The sequence below is a fragment of the Somniosus microcephalus genome, chromosome 11, assembly GCF_052327205.1.
Source record: "Somniosus microcephalus isolate GS21.2 chromosome 11, FLI_Smic_1.0, whole genome shotgun sequence".
Classification (NCBI taxonomy): domain Eukaryota; kingdom Metazoa; phylum Chordata; class Chondrichthyes; order Squaliformes; family Somniosidae; genus Somniosus; species Somniosus microcephalus.
The window spans coordinates 233,298,083-233,316,010 of NC_140997.1; the positions used below are offsets into that span (position 1 = coordinate 233,298,083).

The window sequence follows — 17,928 nt, forward strand, 5'->3', positions numbered from 1 at the left end:
TGGTCCCTTTTTCTAGGGGCGCACCAATATGAAATCGAGTATAAGGGCATGAAACAGCATGGAAACGCTGATGGGCTATCACGCCTGCCACTGCCTACTGCGGAGGAAGCACCAGCAGTGGATCCTGTCGAAATATTTCATTCGACTATAATTGAATGATTGCCAGTAACTAATGCTGGTATGGAGAAGGAGACCCGAAATGACCCGACACTGTCTCGGGTATATGATTTGACGGTGAAGGGATGGCCAGCACATGGCGACTCACTGTTGCCAGCATTCTCATCCAGAAGAGAACAGCTGTCAGTATGCCAGGGGACCTTGATGTGTGGATCCCGAGTGGTAATTCCACCTAAGGTAAGGGAGAGAGTGCTCAATGAGCTTCACGAAGGTCATCTGGGAGGGGTGAAAATGAAAAGCCTTGCTAGGGCTTATGTGTCGTGGCCGGGGATCGGTCAGCAAATCGAGGACCTGACAAAGAGCTGCTCAGGATGCCAGAAGGTCCAAAATGCACCACCACATGCCCCTCTACACCCATGGGAGTGGCCCTCATCTCCATGGTAACGGGTGCATATTGATTTTGCTGGTCCATTCATGGACTCAATGGCCTAGAAATTCACTAGCCTTAGCGCCGCTTTTGAGGCGCTAGAGGGACTAGCGCCAGAGTTATGGCCAGTTGAAAAATTCCCTGGGGCCCTAAAGCGGTGTTGCACCGGTAGCGCTGCGCCGGCACCGATGACGTCATCGGTGTGCGCAGCGTCCCGGTTGCCATGCTGACGGGCCCCAGCACCGAAATTCAGTTGCGGCCGCCTCGCCCGTGGCAGCCGCAACTAAGACTCTGGCAACAGAGTCCAACATGTGTTTGCGCCGGCGCATTAAAGGCCCCGCGGCGGCCGGCCGCTTTCCCGCCGGCCGCCTGCCCGCAGCTCCCTCCCCGGACTTCTCCCCCGCCCCCCCCGGAACAGATGCAAGCCCGGCACTTGTCCGAGGTGCCGGGCTCATTTTTAAACAGATTTGCGCGGGCCGCGGCCGGGTGCAGGCAGCTCCTCCTTAACGGAAGGAGGAGGCCTGCACTTCCCCAGCCTGCCGCACCGCATCGGGTGCCGCAGCGCCGGAATTGCAGCGCTAAACGGCAGTTAGCGCCCTTTTCCAGGCGCTAAGACCCTTCAGTAGCGCCGGCAGCCGTTTGGGCGCGGCGCTACTGAATTTTTGGCGCGCGCAGGGGGACTTAGCGCTGGCACTAACTTCCGGCGCTAAAGCCCTGGCTAAGCCAAAACCCAATTTCTAGGCCAATGTGTTTAATAGCCATGGATGCGCACTCGAAATGGCCTGAGGTGATCAAAATGTCCTCCACCACCACGGAGAAAACTATTGCAGTCCTACGGACCATTTTTGCCAGGAACGGCTTGCCAGAGCAGATTTGCTCTGATAACGGACCACAGTTTGTGTCCGAAGAGTTTCGAAGATTTATGAAAAGGAATGGGGTAAGGCATTACACATCCGCCCCGTATCATCCAGCCACAAATGGATTGGCTGAGAGATTCGTACAAACCTTTAAAAAAGCAGTAAAGGCCATGTGCGATGACGACATTCCACTGCAGCATAAGGTGGACAATTTCCTGTTAGCCTACAGAAATGTGACACATGCAGTCACCAACCAGGCCCCGGCCATGATGTTCTTTAACCGAAGGTTGAGATCTCGTCTGGATTTGCTCAGACCAAATGTACGAAGAGATGTTGAGAGTAAGCAATTCCAGCACATCAATGAGAAGCCGACAAGGAGCTTCAATGTAGGGCAACCAGTCTTGGCCCGCGACTACCGAACAGAGAAATGGCAACCAGGAACGATATGCACATGGCAGGGGCCACTAATGTACACAGTGGATGTTGGGGAGAACATTGTGAGACGCCATGCTGACCAGATCCTAGAGTCACAGGAACGAGTCAACCCCATGTCTCGGCCATACGTACCTGGTGAGGAACCCGACGTACAGGTCGCATCTACCTCAGAAACAATAGCATTGGAAGCTGATGAATCAACTGACGACAGGGTGTTAGAATCGCCTCCGCACCAAGAGCGAGACACTCGAGAAAGGCGTTATCCAGAAAGAATCAGGAAGCCTCCCCAAAGACTGAATTTATAAATAGACTATTTTCAGTTAATGTTGCATGTTAAAAGTGTTAATTGTAATTAGTTTGATATTTAATTGTTAAATGAGTGTTATGGTACTGTTAATCTAAAAGGGGAGGAACTGTAATGTATGTACCTTTATTAAGGGGGAGAACTACTTTTTACAGCTCCTGTATCCTGTAGTACCGGCAGTGACCACACCTGTATATAAACTCTGAGTAGTGATCTGTACAGTCAGTTGCAGTTTGAACCACGTTGAGTAAACACCTGTTGTACCGTTCTCTGCAGTCTTTTTCTTATTATTACACGGACGTAACAGTATGTATCTTTATAACTTGTAATCAGGTTAAGGTGTGGAGTTGTGTTCTCTAATTAACAGAGTCCCTGTCACAGGGCCTGGAATGTGGATAGACTGGAGAAGCTGGGGTTGTTCTCCTTAGAGCAGAGAAGGTTGAGAGGAGATTTGATCGAGGTGTTCATGAACATGAGGGGTCTGGACAGAGTAGATAGAGAGAGACTGTTCCCATTGGCGGAAGGGCCGAGAACCAGAGGGCACAGATTTAAGGTGATTGCCAAAAGAACCAAAGACGACATGAGGAAAAACTTTTTTACGCAGCGAGTGGTGAGGATCTGGAATGCACTGCCTGAAAGGGTGGTGGAGGCAGATTCAATCACCGCTTTCAAAAGGGAATTGGATAAGTACCTGAAGGAAAAAAATTTGCAGGGCTCCGGGGAAAGGGCGGGGGAGTGGGACTAGCTGAGGGTCGGCACGGGCTCAACGGGCCAAATGGCCTTCTTCTGTGCTGTAACTGTTCTATGATTCTATGGTTCTATTGTACAGACACCTGTATTATCATCAGCACCTCCCAAACCCGTGACCTCCACCACCTAGAAGGACAAGGGCAGCAGGCGCATGGGAACACCACCGCCTCCAAGGCCCCGTTCCAAGTCACACACCATCCTGACTTGGAAATATATCACCGTTCCTTCATCGTCGCTGGGTCAAAATCCTGGAACTCCCTCCCTAACAGCACTGTGGGAGCACCTTCACCACACGGACTGCAGCGGTTCAAGAAGGTGGCTCACCACCACCTTCTCGAGGGACAGCCAGGGGTGGGCAATAAATGCTGGGCCTTGGCAGGGATGCTCACATCCCGAGAAAGAATTTTTAAAAAACTCATACTCATTAGAAGGTTCAGTAATTGCAGAATGGTCTCCACTCACCTCCCATCCTCTCCAGTATCTGCTGTACCCAGGGGTTAGTCAGCGGGTTTACGAGCTGTGGTTGAAGGAAAGACTTGGCTACACGGGGGCCGAAAAGCCTTCAAAAAAGCAAAATGAAAGTTTGACGTTAACAGAATCCTATAAACAGAACTGAGAGGCTGTAACTACCAGGAAAGGATGAACAGGCTGGGGCTTTTTACTCTGGAGAGAAGGCTGAGGGGTGACCTGATAGAGGTCGTCAAGATTATGAAAGGGTTCGAGAGGGTAGACGTAGAGATGTTTCCACTTGTGGGTGAGTCCAGAACTAGGGGCCATCGATATAAGATAGTCACTAATAAATCCAATAGGGAATTCAGGAGAAATTTCTTTACCCAGAGAGTGGTAAGAATGTGGAACTCGCTACCACAGGGAGTGGTTGAAGCGAATCGCAGAGATACATTTAAGGGGAGGCTGGATAAACACATGAGGGAGAAAGGAATAGAAGGATATGGTGATGGGGTGAGATGAAGAGGGTGGGAGGAGGCTGGTGTGGAGCAGAAACACCGGCACGGACCGGTTGGGCTGAATGGCCTATTTCTGTACTGTACACTCTGTAATTCTCTGTAATTATCCACATTCAAAAAACGACACTTACAAAAAATATCTGATAAACTGTAAGTTACCCATAACTCTTGATTCCCTTGGTGTTTCAAAAATCTGTCTGTCTCCGCCTTGAATATATTCAATGCCCCTTCCTAGATCATAAGAACATAAGAATTAGGGGCAGGAGTTGGCCATTCGGCCCCTCGAGCCTGCTCCGCCATTCAATAAGATCATGGCTGATCTGATCTTGGCCTCAACTTCACTTTCCCGCCCGCTCCCCATAACCCTCGACTCCCCTGTTTTTCAAAAATCTGTCTCTCTCCACCTTAAATATATTCACTGACTCCGCCTCCACAGCTCTCTGGGGAAGAGAATTCCAAAGATTCACGACTCTCTGAGAGAAGAAATTCCTCCTCATCTCCACCTTAAATGGGTGCCCCCTTATCCTGAAACTATGCCCCCTAGTTCTAGATTCCCCCACAAGGGGAAACATCCTCACTGCATCTACCTTGTCGAGCCCCCTCAGAATCTTATACGTTTCAATAAGATCCCCTCTCATTCTTCCAAACTCCAATGAGTGTCGGCCCAACCTGCTCAACCTTTCTTCATAAGACAACCCCTTCATCTCCGGAATCAACCTCGTGAACCTTCTCTGAACTGCCTCCAATGCAAGTATATCCTTCCTTAAATAAGGAGACCAAAACTGTACGCAGTACTCCAGGTGTGGTCTCACCAACGCCCTGTACAGTTGTAGCAGGACTTCCCTACTCTTATACTCCATTCCCCCTTGCAATAAAGGCCAACACTCCATTCGCTTTCCTAATTACTTGCTGTACCTGCATGCTAACTTTTTGTGTTTCATGTACAAGGACACCCAGGTCCCTCTGAACTGTAGCATTTTGTAATCTCCATTTTCAAAAATAATTTGCTTTTTTATTTTTCCTACCAAAGTGGATAACCTCACATTTTCCCACATTATACTCCGTCTGCCAATTTTTTGCCCACTCACTTAACCTCTCTATATCCCTTTGCAGACTCTGTGTCCTCCTCACAACTTGCTTTCCCACCTATCTTTGTATCATCAGCAAATTTGGCTACAGTACACTCGGTCCCTTCATCCAAGTCATTAATATAGATTGTAAATAGTTGAGGCTCCAGCACCGATCCCTGTGGCACCCCACTAGTTACAGTTTGCCAACCGGAAAATGACCCATTTATCCCGACTCTCTGTTTTCTGTTAGTTAGCCAATTCTCTATCCATGCTAATATATTACCTCTAACCCCGTGAGCTCTTATCTTATGCAGTAACCTTTTATGTGGCACCTTATCCAATGCCTTCTGGAAATCCTTGTAACTGGATCTACAGCTTGAACTGCTTTAAGGTGATATCTCAAAGGGGCGGTGCCTTCGTGAGGGAAAAAAAGGGCGAAACCTGTCTTGTGCGGCAGAAACCAAAATGAGTGACAGCGAATCGGTTGCCTGTTTGGAAAAGAAAATCAGTGAGGAGAGTAAAATGGATGGCCCATTCTCTCTCGCCCGTCCTGCGGTATTGTTCAAAAGATGAACTTCACCCGCCAAAGTCCTTTTCTTTGTATGGGGAGAGAGACGAGCCAGACAGAGAGCACGGCCTGGAATCTCCTCCCGCTGGTGGGTTCACGACCGGAGCGGTCTGAACAACCGCCAACATGAAATGGCCAACGTGAAACCGCCACAAACCTGTGCAACATCCTCCCAGAACCCTGGTTAGCCTTGCGGGGCGGGTTTGGAGTGCAGGAAACTGCCCTTTCGTTTGGCTTCCCACCGGCAGGGAGGGAGGGGAATCCGGCTGTGCTGCAGCCAGTTAAAGGGCTTGTAAGAATTCGCAATAATTTACAGTTCTGAAGATTCATGTTTTTTTGATTAAAGTATCCCTGGGCAATGTGCTTTTTAAATTTCCAGGGATAAAATGGCTGTCACACCACATGGCCGAATGACAAAAGAGGTTTGGAATGCAGCTTTCTGTGTCTGGAAGTAAGGTTCAATGAAGACAAAGGACATTGCTTTGTTTATAAAGCAATTGAATGCTGTTAGCATTTGTTTGTATATCGAGTGGATACATCTAAACTGCAGAAGAGACTCTTTGTATCTTGAATGGGTTTCCAATCACCCAGTACTGGACTATAGAGCAGGGTATCTCCATTTTGTTTCAGCAAAGGGAGCTCTGAAAATCACATTAACTCAATCTAACCACTTTGAGTTAGCCTATCACAGCTTTGGGTGGGGAATTTTGCACACAGCCCTTGCAAGGTAGAACGGCAGGGGCCTCACCAGGTATAAAGATAGATGCTGAAGCTATCTCTCTCTCTTACTTCGCTGGACCACAGGTGAGCAGGGTGTTCTGGCTCCTCAACAAAGCAACCTAGCAGGAGTTTGGGGGGTGGTAATTTAAGGGGATATTACTAAGATTGTTTAACCAACATTGTAGTCACTCATCCCTCGTTTTCGCCGTCTGCAACCCCTGTTAAGCAATTTTACTGTAATTACTGTTTGCATGTGGGATAGTTTGATATCGTGATTATAGTTTCTTTTAGTTAATAAAGCTTGATTTTTTTTCTCTCATCCAAACTACGTGTCTGTTTTAATATCAATAATTATAAGCCCTGCAGTCAGAACTGGAAGGTGGGGTAGCGATTCGAAACCGCTGTTTTAAAATTGGTTTAGAGTGTAGCAGCAAAAAGACTGCTGGCCAGGTAGATTACCTTAAACCAGTTTAAAGAAGCCCCGCAATCCTTACAGGCTGCAGCCAGTTAAAGGGCCGCAGCCAGTTAAAGGGCCGCAGCCAGTTAAAGGGCCACAGCCAGTTAAAGGGCCGCAGGCAGTTAAAGGGTCGCAGCCAGTTAAAGGGCCGCAGCCAGTTAAAGGGCAGCCTCACTTCTCAGCAGGACGGCAGAAGGAGCTGCAGCCCAGGGGTGGGTGGGGGATTGTGTCACCCTCTAAATGGACCCCCCAGATTTTCCGCTACATCTGTGGAGACGCTGCTGGCGGGAGCAAGGTCCAGGAGGGACCCCCTGATGGGCACTGAGGGCAAGAGCCTCCGTACGGGGCTTCATAGCATATGGAGGGAGGTGGCAGAGTCCAGGTCCACTCCGGCAGTACACCTGTGCATTAACTGTGGCTCTTGCCAATCAATGCCTAGTTTCTCTGGGTTTAGGTAGATGGGTCTACCCCTAGGGGAAGAGAGTGTGCACTCCATATTAGGCAGATAGAGACTAGCCCAGGAAAGAAAGAAGAAAGAAAGACTTGCATTTCTATAGCGCCTTTCACAACCTCAGGACGTCCCAAAGTGCTTTACAGCCAATGAAGTACTTTTTGAAGTGTAGTCACTGTTGTAATGTAGGAAACGCAGCAGCCAATTTGGGCACAGCAAGATCCCACAATCAGCAATGTGATAATGACCAGATAATCTGTTTTAGTGATGTTGGCTGAAGGATAAATATTGGCCCAGGACACCGGGGAGAACTCCCCTGCTCTTCTTCCAAATAGTGGCCGTGGGATCTTTTACGTCCACCTGAGAGAGCAGACGGGGGTGTTCCATGACCACGACACTATCATCGACATCTAATACAGAATGAGGCAGTGTTTCTGAGTCCCTGGCCCCCCGAGACTTGCCTGTAGAGCTGCTTCTTGTACTCGGGCTCATTCTCGAGCTCCTGTTGCCCGTCCGGCTCCTCTGCCGAGGCCCCACACTGTGAGCCTGGGCCGACAGCCTCGCGCAGTGATTGGCTGCCCCTCCGCCATGTGTTGCTGTTCCTCTTCATGCAGGCCGGGATCTGGAAGGTCCGAGAGAGCTGGAAAGCATGTCCACCTAACAACAACAGCAACAACCTGCATTTATACAGCGCCTCTAACATAGTAAAACGTCCCAAGGCGCTTCACAGGAGCGATTATCAAACATCATGTGACAGCGAGCCACATAAGGAGATATTAGGGCAGGTGACCGAAAGCTGGGTCAAAGAGGTAGGTTTAAGGAGCGACTTAAAGGAGGAGAGAGAGGCGGAGAGGTTTAGGGAGGGAATTCCAGAGCTCGGGGCCCAGGCAACTGAAGGCACGGCCACCAATGGTGGAGCGATTAAAATCGGGGATGCTCAAGAGGCCGGGATTGGAGGAGCGCAGAGATCTCGGAGGGTTGTCGGACTGAAGGAGATGACAGAGATTGGGAGGGGCGAGGGCCATGGAGATTTTTGAAAACATTGTATACAGCTCTGTTTACATAGTAAAAATATCCCAAGGTGCTTCACAGGAGCGATTATCAGACATCATGTGACAGCGAGCCACTTCAGGAGATATTAAGGCAGAGGCGAGAGTGCTACCCACTGGGCCAAGGCTGAGACACGTGAGGAGCTGGTGGGCCTTCTCATCGCTAGCTCCTTGGTGATTTGTAAATACGGTTTACCAGTGATTGTCCAATGTTAGTCCAGTCTTGACTTCCACCAGTGTGCAGCACATACGGACATAGGCACAGGAGGAGGCCATTCAGCCCCTCGAGCCTGCTCCTCCATTCAGTGAGATCATGTCTGATCTGGACCTTAACTCCATCTACCCGCCTTGGTTCTATATCCCTCGATCCCCTTACCCAACAAAAACCTGTCAACCTCAACCTTGAAAGCTCCAATTGACCCCCAGCCTCGACAGCTTTTTGGGGGAGAGAGTTCCCGATTTCCACCGGCCTTTGTGTGAAGAAGTGCTTCCTGACATCGCCCCTGAACGGCCTGGCTCTAATTTTAAGGTTCTGCCCCCTTGTTCTGGACTCCCCCCACCAGAGGAAATAGTTTCTCTCTCTCTAACCTATCAACTCCTTTAATCATCTTAAACACCTTGAATAGATCACCCCTTAATCTTCTAAACTCCAGCGATTTACAAGCCCAGTCTGTGGAACCTGTCCTCAGAATATGACCCTCTGAGCCCCAGTATTGTTCTGCCCCAGTAACATCCACCAAAACAAACCTGCATCTTCAAGAATTCTGATGCACATACAATTTTATTCTCCTGAGATTCATGAGGTAAAGTCGCTTGACTCAGCAATGGAACAAACGGCAGCAGTTTTTGTTTTGCTCGCGAAGCCTTCTCATCTCCGTATCTCACCTACAACACACAGCACAGAAAGAGGCCATTCGACCCCTCTGCTCCATGCCAGTGTTTCTGCTCCACACCAGCCTCCTCCCACCCCTCTTCATCTCACCCCATCACCATATCCTTCTATTCCTTTCTCCCTCATGTGTTTATTCAGCTTCCCCTTAAATGTATCTCTGTGATTCGCCTCAACCACTCCCTGTGGTAGCGAGTTCCACATTCTCCCCACTCTCTGGGTAAAGAAGTTTCTCCTGAATTCCCCAGTGGATTTATTAGTGACTATCTTATATTGATGGCCCCTAGTTCTGGTCTTCCCCACAAGTGGAAACATCTTCTCTACGTCTACCCTCTCGAAACCTTTCATAACTTTAAAGACCTCGATCAGGTCACCCCTCAGCCTTCTCTTTTCTAGAGAAAAGAGCCCCGGCCTGTTCAGCCTTTCCTGATAGGTTGCACCTCTCGGTTCTGATATCTGTGTCCACCACACACCGACTGCTGTTTAGTGACCTGCAGAAGGAATGGGTGGATGGTTCCTAGTTTGTGTTAATGAACGACTGGGAAGAGTTCGAACGCTTTATCATTAATCGAGGGAGTCCGAGGGAAGCCAAGGCACAGTCTGGCATTCAGATAGCGCTGGGCGGAATCAAAATTTTAAAAAACGGCCACACCAGAAACTGGGGGAAGCCAGGAGGCTCGGCACTCCCTCGTCACACCATCGAATCATCTTAACTGGCAATAATACCCCACCCAATGTGGCACTGAGCCAAGCGTGGGCCCACGTGCCATCGCTGATATGTGCCGACATAGCCGATCACTACCAGCATGATGATCAATTAATCATTTTAAAGCTGAGATCAATAGATTTTTTTGCTAATCAAGGAGATAAAAGGAGATCGAACCAAGGCGGTTGGATGGAGTTAAGATACAGATCAGCCATGATCTCATCGAATGGCAGAACAGGCTCGAGGGGCTGAATGGCCTCCTCCTGCTCCTGTGTAACAGGCTCGAGGGGCTGAATGGCTTCCTCCTGTTCCTGTGTAACAGGCTCGAGGGGCTGAATGGCCCCCTCCTGTTCCTGTGTAACAGGTTCGAGGGGCTGAATGGCCTCCTCCTGTTCCTGTGTAACAGGCTCGAGGGGCTGAATGGCCTCCTCCTGTTCCTGTGTAACAGGCTCGAGGGGGCTGAATGGCCCCCTCCTGTTCCTGTGTAACAGGCTCGAGGGGCTGAATGGCCTCCTCCTGTTCCTGTGTAACAGGCTCGAGGGGCTGAACGGCCTCCTCCTGTTCCTGTGTAACAGGCTCGAGGGGCTGAATGGCCTCCTCCTGTTCCTAATGTAATGGGCTTGAGGGGCTGAATGGCCTCCTCCTGTTCCTAATGTAACGGGCTCGAGGGGCTGAATGGCCTCCTCCTGTTCCTGTGTAACAGGCTCGAGGGGCTGAATGGCCTCCTCCTGTTCCTGTGTAACAGGCTCGAGGGGCTGAATGGCCTCCTCCTGTTCCTGTGTAACAGGCTCGAGGGGCTGAATGGCCCCCTCCTGTTCCTGTGTAACAGGTTCGAGGGGCTGAATGGCCTCCTCCTGTTCCTGTGTAACAGGCTCGAGGGGCTGAATGGCCTCCTCCTGTTCCTGTGTAACAGGCTCGAGGGGCTGAACGGCCTCCTCCTGTTCCTGTGTAACAGGCTCGAGGGGCTGAATGGCCTCCTCCTGTTCCTAATGTAATGGGCTTGAGGGGCTGAATGGCCTCCTCCTGTTCCTAATGTAACGGGCTCGAGGGGCTGAATGGCCTCCTCCTGTTCCTGTGTAACAGGCTCGAGGGGCTGAATGGCCTCCTCCTGTTCCTGTGTAACAGGCTCGAGGGGCTGAATGGCCTCCTCCTGTTCCTGTGGTAAGGGCTTCTTCGGTTGAAGAAACTCCCCCAAAAAGCTGTGGATCCTGGGGGTCAATTGAAAATTTCAAAACTGACATTGATAGATTTCTTTTGGGTAAGGGCATTAAGGATTACAGAACCAAGATGGGTAAATGGAGTTAAGATACAGATCAGCTGTGATCTAATTGAACAGGCTCGAGGGGCTGAATGGCCTCCTCCTGTTCCTGTGTTCCTAAGATAGGTAGAAGAAATCAGCCTGGGTTCCTGCTCCTGATCACTATTCAGTTAGCTTTGCTTTAGAATGTTTGGATATCGAGTGAGCACAGCATCACAGCCATGGACCTGTACCCCAGCACCCAGGGACCTGTACCCCAGCACCCAGGGACCTGTACCCCAGGCACCCAGGGACCTGTACCCCAGCACCAGTGGACCTGTAACCCAGCACCAGTGGACCTGTACCCCAGCACCCAGGGACCTGTACCCCAGGCACCCAGGGACCTGTACCCCAGCACCAGTGGACATGTACCCCAGCACCCGTGGACCTGTACCCCAGCACCCGTGGACCTGTACCCCAGCACCATTGGACCTGTACCCCAGCACCCAGGGACCTGTACCCCAGCACCCGTGGACCTGTACCCCAGGCACACATGGACCTGTACCCCAGCACCCATGGACCTGTACCCCAGCACCAGTGGACCTGTACCCAGCACCAGTGGAGCTGTACCCCAGCACCAGTGGACCTGTACCCCAGCACCCGTGGACCTGTACCCCAGCACCAGTGGACCTGTACCCCAGCACCCGTGGACCTGTACCCCAGCACCCCTGGACCTGTACCCCAGCACCCATGGATCTGTACCCCAGCACCCATGGACCTGCACCCCAGCACCCATGGACCTGTACACCAGCACCCCTGGACCTGTACCCCAGGCACCCATGGACCTGTACCCCAGCACCCATGGACCTGTACCCCAGCACCCATGCACCTGTACCCCAGCACCCGTGGACCTGTACCCCAGCACCCATGCACCTGTACCCCAGCACCCGTGGACCTGTACCCCAGCACCAGTGGACCTGTACCCCACCACCCATGGACCTGTACCCCAGCACCCCGGACATGTACCCCACCAGCCATGGACCTGTACCCCAGCACCCGTGGACCTGTACCCCACCACCCATGTACCTGTACCCCAGCACCCGTGGACCTGTACCCCACCACCCATGGACCTGTACCCCAGCACCCGTGGACCTGTACCCCACCACCCATGGACCTGTACCCCACCACCCATGGACTTGTACCCCACCACCCATGGACCTGTACCCCAGCACCCGTGGACCTGTACCCCACCACCCATGGACCTGTACCCCAGCACCCAGGGACCTGTACCCCAGCACCCGTGGACCTGTACCCCAGCACCCAGGGACCTGTACCCCAGCACCCATGGACCTGTACCCCAGCACCCATGAACCTGTACCCCAGCACCCATGGACCTGTACCCCAGCACCCATGGACCTGTACCCCAGCACCCGTGGACCTGTACCCCACCACCCATGGACCTGTACCCCAGCACCCAGGGACCTGTACCCCAGCACCCGTGGATATGTACCCCAGCACCCCTGGACCTGTACCCCAGCACCCAGGGACCTGTACCCCAGCACCCATGGACCTGTACCCCAGCATCCGTGGACCTGTACCCCAGGCACCCGTGGACCTGTACCCCAGGCACCCATGGGCATGTACCCCAGCACCAGTGGACCTGTACCCCAGCACCTGTGGACCTGTACCCCAGCACCCGTGGACCTGTACCCCAGCACCCATGGACCTGTACCCCAGCACCCATGGACCTGTACCCCAGCACGAAGGGATCTGTACCCCAGGCACCCATGGACTTGTACCCCAGCACCCGTGGACCTGTACCCCAGGCACCCATGGACATGTACCCCAGCACCAGTGGACCTGTACCCCAGCACCCATGGACCTGTACCCCAGCACCCATGGACCTGTACCCCAGCACCCGTGGACCTGTACCCCAGCACCCATGGACCTGTACCCCAGCACCCATGGACCTCTACCCCAGCACCCGTGGACCTGTACCCCAGCACCCATGGACCTCTACCCCAGCACCCATGGACCTGTACCCCAGCACCCGTGGACCTGTACCCCAGCACCCGTGGACCTGTACCCCAGCACCCGTGGACCTGTACCCCAGCACCTGTGGACCTGTACCCCAGGCACGCGTGGACCTGTACCCCAGCACCCGTGGACCTGTACCCCAGGCCCCCGTGGACCTGTACCCCAGCACCCCTGGACCTGTACCCCAGCACCCGTGGACCTGTACCCCAGGAACCCATGGACCTGTACCCCAGCACCCCTGGACCTGTACCCCAGCACCCATGGACCTGTACCCCAGCACCAGTGGACCTGTACCCCAGCACCCATGGACCTGTACCCCAGCACCCCTGGACCTGTGCCCCAGCACCCATGGACCTGTACCCCAGCACCCAGGGACCTGTACCCCAGCACCCATGGACCTGTACCCCAGCACCTATGGACCTGCACCCCAGCACCCATGGACCTGTACCCCAGCACCCATGGACCTGTACCCCAGGCACCAGTGCACCTGACCCCCAGGCAGCCGTGGACCTGTACCCCAGCACCCATGGACCTGTACCCCAGCACCCAGGGACCTGTACCCCAGCACCCATGGACCTGTACCCCAGCACCAGTGGACCTGTACCCCAGCACCCATGGACGTGTACCCCAGCACCCATGGACCTGTACCCCAGCACCCCTGGACCTGTACGCCAGCACCCATGGACCTGTACCCCAGCACCCCTGGACCTGTACCCCAGCACCCATGGACCTGTACCCCAGCACCCATGGACATGTACCCCAGGCACCAGTGGACCTGTACCCCAGCACCCCTGGACCTGTACCCCAGCACCCCTGGACCTGTACCCCAGGCACCCGTCGACCTGTACCCCAGCACCCCTGGACCTGTACCCCAGTGGCCCGTGGACCTGTACCCCTGCACCCATGGACCTGTACCCCAGCACCCATGGACCTGTACCCCAGCACCAGTGGACCTGTACCCCAAGCACCCGTGGACCTGTACCCCAGGCACCCGTGCACCTGTACCTCAGCACCCATGGACCTGTACCCCAGCACCCATGGACATGTACCCCAGCACCAGTGGACCTGTACCCCAGGCACCCGTGGACCTGTATCCCAGGCACCCGTGGACCTGTACCCCAGCACCCATGGACCTGTACCCCAGCACCACTGGACCTGTACCCCAGCACCCGTGGACCTGTACCCCAGCACCCATGGACCTGTACCCCAGCACCCATGGACATGTACCCCAGGCACCAGTGGACCTGTACCCCAGCACCCATGGACCTGTACCCCAGCACCACTGGACCTGTACCCCAGCACCCGTGGACCTGTACCCCAGCACCCATGGACCTGTACCCCAGCACCCATGGACATGTACCCCAGGCACCAGTGGACCTGTACCCCAGCACCCCTGGACCTGTACCCCAGCACCCCTGGACCTGTACCCCAGGCACCCGTGGACCTGTACCCCAGCACCCCTGGACCTGTACCCCAGTGGCCCGTGGACCAGTACCTCTGCACCCATGGACCTGTACCCCAGCACCCATGGACCTGTACCCCAGCACCAGTGGACCTGTACCCCAAGCACCCGTGGACCTGTACCCCAGGCACCCGTGCACCTGTACCTCAGCACCCATGGACCTGTACCCCAGCACCCATGGACATGTACCCCAGCACCAGTGGACCTGTACCCCAGGCACCCGTGGACCTGTATCCCAGGCACCCGTGGACCTGTACCCCAGCACCCATGGACCTGTACCCCAGCACCCCTGGACCTGTACCCCAGCACCCCTGGAACTGTACCCCAGCACCCATGGACCTGAACCCCAGCACCCATGGACCTGTACCCCAGGAACCATGGACCTGTACCCCAGCACCCCTGGACCTGTACCCCAGCACCCATGGACCTGTACCCCAGGCACCCGTGGACCTGTACCCCAGCACCCGTGGACCTGTACCCCAGCACCCATGGACCTGTACCCCAGCACCCATGGACCTGTACCCCAGCACCCATGGACCTGTACCCCAGCACCCATGGACCTGTACCCCAGCACCCATGGAGCTGTACCCCAGCACCCATGGACCTGTACCCCAGCACCAGTGGTCCTGTACCCCAGCACCCATGGACCTGTACCCCAGCACCCATGGACATGTACCCCAGGCACCAGTGGACCTGTACCCCAGCACCCCTGGACCTGTACCCCAGCACCCGTGGACCTGTACCCCAGGCACCCGTGGACCTGTACCCCAGCACCCATGGACCTGTACCCCAGGGGCCCGTGGACCAGTACCCCTGCACCCATGGACCTGTACCCCAGCACCCATGGACTTGTACCCCAGCACCAGTGGACCTGTACCCCAAGCACCCGTGGACCTGTACCCCAGGCACCCGTGCACCTGTACCTCAGCACCCATGGACCAGTACCCCAGCACCCATGGACATGTACCCCAGCACCAGTGGACCTGTACCCCAGGCACCCGTGGACCTGTACCCCAGGCACCCGTGGACCTGTACCCCAGCACCCATGGACCTGTACCCCAGCACCCCTGGACCTGTACCCCAGCACCCCTGGAACTGTACCCCAGCACCCATGGACCTGAACCCCAGCACCCATGGACCTGTACCCCAGGAACCATGGACCTGTACCCCAGCACCCCTGGACCTGTACCCCAGCACCAGTGGTCCTGTACCCCAGGCACCCGTGGACCTGTACCCCAGGCACCCGTGGACCTGTACCCCAGCACCCGTGGACCTGTACCCCAGCACCCATGGACCTGTACCCCAGCACCCATGGACCTGTACCCCAGCACCCCTGGACCTGTACCCCAGCACCAGTGGACCTGTACCCCAGGCACCCATGGACCTGCACCCCAGGCACCCGTGGACCTGTACCCCAGGCACCCGTGGACCTGTACCCCAGCACCCGTGGACCTGTACCCCAGCACCAGTGGCCCTGTACCGCAGGCACCCGTGGACCTGTACCCCGGGCACCCGTGGACCTGTACCCCAGCACCCATGGACATGTACCCCAGCACCCATGGACCTGTACCCCAGGCACCCGTGGACCTGTACCCCAGCACCCATTTACCTGTACCCCAGGCACCCATGGACCTGTACCCCAGCACCCGTTAACCTCTACCCCAGCACCCATGGACCTGTACCCCAGCACCAGTGGACCTGTACCCCAGCACCCATGGACCTGTACCCCAGCACCAGTGGACCTGTACCCCAGGCACCCGTGGACCTGTACCCCAGGCACGCGTGGACCTGTACCGCAGCACCAATGGACCTGTACCCCAGCACCCCTGGACCTGTACCCCAGCACCCATGGACCTGTACCCCAGCACCCGTGGAACTGTACCCCTGGCACCCGTGGACCTGTACCCCAGCACCCGTGGACCTGTACCCCAGCACCCGTGGACCTGTACCCCAGCACCCATGGAACTGTACCCCAGCACCCATGGACCTGTACCCCAGCACCCAAGGACCTGTACCCCAGCACCCCTGGACCTGTACCCCAGCACCCATGGACCTGTACCCCAGCACCGGTGGACCTGTACCCCAGGCACCCGTGGACTTGTACCCCAGGCACCCGTGGACCTGTACCCCAGCACCCATGGACCTGTACCCCAGCACCCGTGGACCTGTACCCCAGCACCCATGGACCTGAACCCCAGCACCCATGGACCTGTACCCCAGGAACCATGGACCTGTACCCCAGCACCCCTGGACCTGTACCCCAGCACCCATGGACCTGTACCCCAGGTACCCGTGGACCTGTACCCCAGGAACCATGGACCTGTACCCCAGCACCCATGGACCTGTACCCCAGGAACCATGGACCTGTACCCCAGCACCCATGGACCTGTACCCCAGCACCCATGGACCTGTACCCCAGGCACCCGTGGACCTGTACCCCAGGCACCCGTGGACCTGTACCCCAGCACCCGTGGACCTGTACCCCAGCACCCGTGGACCTGTACCCCAGCACCCATGGACCTGTACCCCAGCACCCGTGGACCTGTACCCCAGCACCCGTGGACCTGTACCCCAGCACCCATGGACATGTACCCCAGGCACCAGTGCACCTGTACCCCAGCACCCCTGGACCTGTACCCCAGCACCCGTGGACCTGTACCCCAGGCACCCGTGGACCTGTACCCCAGCACCCATGGACCTGTACCCCAGGGGCCCGTGGACCTGTACCCCAGCACCCATGGACCTGTACCCCAGCACCCATGGACCTGTACCCCAGGGGCCCGTGGACCAGTACCCCTGCACCCATGGACCTGTACCCCAGCACCCATGGACCTGTACCCCAGCACCAGTGGACCTGTACCCCAAGCACCCGTGGACCTGTACCCCAGGCACCCGTGCACCTGTACCTCAGCACCCATGGACCTGTACCCCAGCACCCATGGACATGTACCCCAGCACCAGTGGACCTGTACCCCAGGCACCCGTGGACCTGTACCCCAGGCACCCGTGGACCTGTATCCCAGCACCCATGGACCTGTACCCCAGCACCCCTGGACCTGTACCCCAGGACCCCTGGAACTCTACCCCAGCACCCATGGACCTGAACCCCAGCACCCATGGACCTGTACCCCAGGAACCATGGACCTGTACCCCAGCACCCCTGGACCTGTACCCCAGCACCAGTGGTCCTGTACCCCAGGCACCCGTGGACCTGTACCCCAGGCACCCGTGGACCTGTACGCCAGCACCCATGGACCTGTACCCCAGCACCCCTGGACCTGTATCCCAGCACCAGTGCACCTGTACCCCAGGCACCCATGGACCTGCACCCCAGCACCAGTGGACCTGTACCCCAGGCACCCGTGGACCTGTACCCCAGGCACCCATGGACCTGTACCCCAGCACCCGTGGACCTGTACCCCAGCAC

The 17,928-nt window shown here is 55.6% G+C and overlaps 1 protein-coding gene across 1 annotated transcript in view; it reads right to left on the reverse strand.

Annotated features, from left to right (window-relative positions):
• Positions 1–17,928, reverse strand: part of LOC147111341 (uncharacterized) — a 60,964-nt gene that overhangs the window by 26,707 nt on the left and 16,329 nt on the right. Inside the window, exons 2-3 of the mRNA XM_086002297.1 lie at positions 7,583–7,778; positions 3,353–3,450 (exon numbers count right to left, since the gene is read on the reverse strand). Of these exons, the coding sequence (XP_085858423.1) occupies positions 3,353–3,450; positions 7,583–7,731 (247 nt within the window). The 5' untranslated portion in view covers positions 7,732–7,778. The remainder of the gene's footprint in view (positions 1–3,352; positions 3,451–7,582; positions 7,779–17,928) is intronic.